The sequence below is a fragment of the Anneissia japonica genome, unplaced genomic scaffold (assembly GCF_011630105.1).
Source record: "Anneissia japonica isolate Jap-2015-1 unplaced genomic scaffold, ASM1163010v1 scaffold287806_len661372_cov189, whole genome shotgun sequence".
Classification (NCBI taxonomy): Eukaryota; Metazoa; Echinodermata; class Crinoidea; order Comatulida; family Comatulidae; genus Anneissia; species Anneissia japonica.
In genome coordinates, this window is record NW_022743067.1 from 249,685 (window position 1) to 253,492 (window position 3,808).

At 36.1% G+C, this 3,808-nt stretch overlaps 2 protein-coding genes across 2 annotated transcripts in view; both read left to right on the forward strand.

Moving 5' to 3' along the window:
• Window positions 1-596: 596 nt before the first annotated feature.
• Window positions 597-1,899, forward strand: LOC117119343 (plexin-A4-like). Its single transcript, XM_033264131.1, has one exon. The coding sequence runs from the start codon at window positions 613-615 to the stop codon at window positions 1,732-1,734; it is 1,122 nt and encodes a 373-aa protein (XP_033120022.1). The 5' UTR covers window positions 597-612; the 3' UTR covers window positions 1,735-1,899.
• A 206-nt stretch (window positions 1,900-2,105) lies between these two features.
• Window positions 2,106-3,808, forward strand: part of LOC117119335 (plexin-A4-like) — a 90,697-nt gene continuing 88,994 nt past the window's right edge. The window contains exon 1 of the mRNA XM_033264122.1: window positions 2,106-2,769. Within this exon, the coding sequence (XP_033120013.1) occupies window positions 2,365-2,769 (405 nt within the window). The 5' untranslated portion in view covers window positions 2,106-2,364. The remainder of the gene's footprint in view (window positions 2,770-3,808) is intronic.

A 3,808-nucleotide genomic window follows, 5' to 3' on the forward strand; every position in this document is an offset into this window, starting at 1 on the left:
AGTGATATTAATATTATGTTTATTATGGTATGATAATATTATTAGCACTTGTACTTGGTAATTGGCATGCATGTTAGGACACATCTATCTGACCATTTAATTTCAGTTGACAGCATTTTTTTATGTTATTAAATGTTATTAGTTATTGTTCTTATTTTTACTGTAGTGCTGTAATACTATTAATAATATTTATTCGCATGCTTGTCTATGGTTCTACTGGTGGAACAAGTCTTTTCGGATAAGAAATATAAACCGTAGCCCTAGCGTACACAATTTGTCTCATGTGAACCCATTACATCTTTCGAGATGAGTAGGGGGTTACCCCGGTGTACTGGTCCATACATCCCATGTTGTGGACAGACAAGAGTAGGTGGTACCGGTTTACCTGGTAGTTCAGACATGAAGAGACCCTCAGGGGAGAAGCAAGCTACTGTACTAGCTAATCCACACCTCAAAGTGGTTTGAGACTTAAGTATAGAGCGCTATATAAATCTAACTATATTACGTTGTATTCTGTTCATTTCAGTTAGTTTTTTATTAATGTGTTTGTTTTAATGTATTGAAACGCGTTGGTTTTATTTTTTTCTTACAGATTTGGTATCAATATTGAAGATGGAGGTACCTGGGATGGTTTTGAAACTCCTCATCACATTAATTGTGATCACAAGTTCACCGACCCTTGCAAATTATTACAATAAATATAAAGATCCAACTGGAAACTTTTCAACAGTGTTATTTGATGTGGATGGTAATAATATATTAATAGGTGGTTTGAACAAAGTGTATAAACTTAATAGTGATTTAGAGTTGTTAGTACAAGGATCCATAGGACCAAAGATGGACCATCCTGATTGCCAGGCCCCACCACCAGCTGATTGTGCCCAAGAAAGAACCATAAGGAATAATTCAAACAAACTTCTCCAACTATATGGTGATAAAATAATTTCATGTGGAACTGTTTATCAAGGCAGTTGCGAGTTTTTGTATCGCTCAAATTTGACATCGATTGCGCAGGAACTCGTGCCCGTAATAAACACTGAAGGCAAAAGTGTATCAATTGTTTCTTTAGATGCTGAACCAAAGTTGTTTATTGGAACATCACCGGTAAGTGAGCCTGACTTACCAGCATATGCCATTCGCTCTCCTTTGAATTTTGAGGTACACAAAGAACAATCCGTAACAAAGGCTCAGAAGAAGGCAACTGATAATGCAATAAGAGATGGATTTGTAATTGATTTTATCCATGCTTTTGTAAGCAACAAAATCAACTACTTTGTCATGGTGTATGATGAGAAATATGGTGAAACTACGCACAAATATCAAACATACATTGCGCACCACTGTCAATCTGACCCATCTTATCTTTCGTATATTGAGCTACCATTAGTGTGCCGCCACAATGGACAGAGTTACACACTAGCCCAGTCAGCTTATCTTGCTAAAAGAGTTCCATCACAACCAAATTCATCTGAGCTTGTACTCGTCGTAACATTCGGAATGTCTGAGAATGCGGCAAGCTTAATACCAGAAAGAAAATCGGCAGTTTGTATGTACTCTCTGACGGACACAATTGAGTATTCATTTCTAGAGGCATATAAAGCTTGTGCTCGAGGGAATACCACGTTTAAAACAATCAAGTGGGCAGGTCATAATCAAAACACGTGCACTAACAATCCACATTGGGTAAGTTTTTTTTTAAAGATTTTTATAGTCAAGAATAGTCAGGTACAGTAGAACCTTTATTACATATTATTATTTTTTTATTATTAAGGGGACACCTTTCATACCTACCAAGTCTCCCGCATTTGGCGGGAGACTCCCGCTTTTCGCCCTAACCTCCAGCTCTCCCGCCACTAGCCTAAAATCTCCAGCTTTTCTAATAATCTCAAGATTTTTTATTAAAACCCACAATTTAATACAAAAATATCCAAAACGTGACAATTCTGTAGTTTTATAAGGCATATAAAATCTACGAAAGTTCCATCGCTTCGCGAAAATACATGCCGTTCCGATAGTATACCAGACCATCATTTTTAAGGCTGTCTCTTATACACATCTAGATGTGTATAAGAGACAGTGGTAACTCCATTGATAGCGCAGGAAATCGTGCCCGTAATAAACACTGAGAGCAAAAGTGCATCAATTGTTTCTTTAGATGCTGAACCAAAGTTGTTTATTGGAACATCACCGGTAAGTGAGCCTGACTTACCAGCATATGCCGTTCGCTCTCCTTTGAATTTTGAGGTATACAAAAAACAATCAGTAACAAAGGCTCAGAAGAAGGCAACTGATAATGCAATAAGAGATGGATTTGTAATTGATTTTATCCATGCTTTTGTAAGCAACAAAATCAACTACTTTGTCATGGTGTATGATGAGAAATATGGTGAAACTACGCACAAATATCAAACGTACATTGCGCACCACTGTCAATCTGACCTATCTTATCTTTCGTATATTGAGCTACCATTAGTGTGCCGCCACAATGGACAGAGTTACACGCTAGCTCAGTCAGCTTATCTCGCTAAAAGAGTTCCATCAGAACCAAATTCATCGGAGCTTGAACTCGTTGTAACATTCGGAATGTCTGAGAATGCGGCAAGCTTAATACCAGAAAGAAAATCAGCAGTTTGTATGTACTCTCTGACGGACACAATTGAGTATTCGTTTCTAGAGGCATATAAAGCTTGTGCTCGAGGGAATACCACGTTTAAAACAATCAAGTGGGCAGGTCATAATCAAAACACGTGCACTGACAATTCACGTTGGGTAAGTGTTTTTTAAAGATTTTTATAGTCAAGAATAGTCAGGTACAGTAGAACCCTTATTAAGGGGACACCTTTGTGACTAAAAAAGGGACTCTAACTAAAAATATATAATTGTCCCCTTAATAGGGTTTTTGGCATGTTTTCATACAATTTTGTTTTTATTGACATAAGAATCAATTACAGTAGAATTAGATCTAACTTATAGCAGTAATTTGTAATGCAGATGTAATTCATTTATAATGTGAAATCAGAAGAAATGTAATTAAACAACAATAGTTTTATATGTTCCCAATATTATTTCATGATTCAATATTAATGACCAATTTTTTTTTTAAATGTTGAGTTTTCTAATGGATGGATGTAGCATGAATAGAGAACGGATTAGAATTAAGGGTGCATATTATGGTATGGACTAGAAATTGCAAATTGCAAGTGAAGTGCTGCGAAGTACAACTGCATATAAATGTTCTTCGAACAAAATTATTTATGCGAGTCAAGTGAAAATAATGAATAATAAAAATATAACAAATAATATGAGACACGACCCATTGTCTATATTAGAACACTTATCATTGGGTAACAAAGTCGTAATTTTTCATTTTTGTCAAAAAGTGTCTACAGTGTAGTGGTGAATTATGGTTTAGGTTTTTTTTTAATAGAGTTTCAAAAATTTCTATGTATGTGGAAAATGTAGTTGATTACCAAAGGTTACAATTTTTATTTTGAAGACTGCATGGTCTAGGAAGTGTACATTTTTTTATGGGGAAAGTTTCCAAGGGCGGGTTTTTTAGGGATGAGTTGACTGCCAAAGAGTGTTGCCAAAGTGCAAGCCAGCGTGTTATTTGATCACAAGTGCGAGACATCCCAAGTGTGAGCCAGCGAGCCATGACGTCACGACAATACAGACATTACTCGAGTTGTGCGAGGTATCGGCTGAGATTTGTGGAGTACAATTCAAAAAACAACTATAGGTCTAATAATGAATTATTGTGATGTTAAATAGACAATATTAGCTATCAAGGAGCGACGTTGTTTTTTCA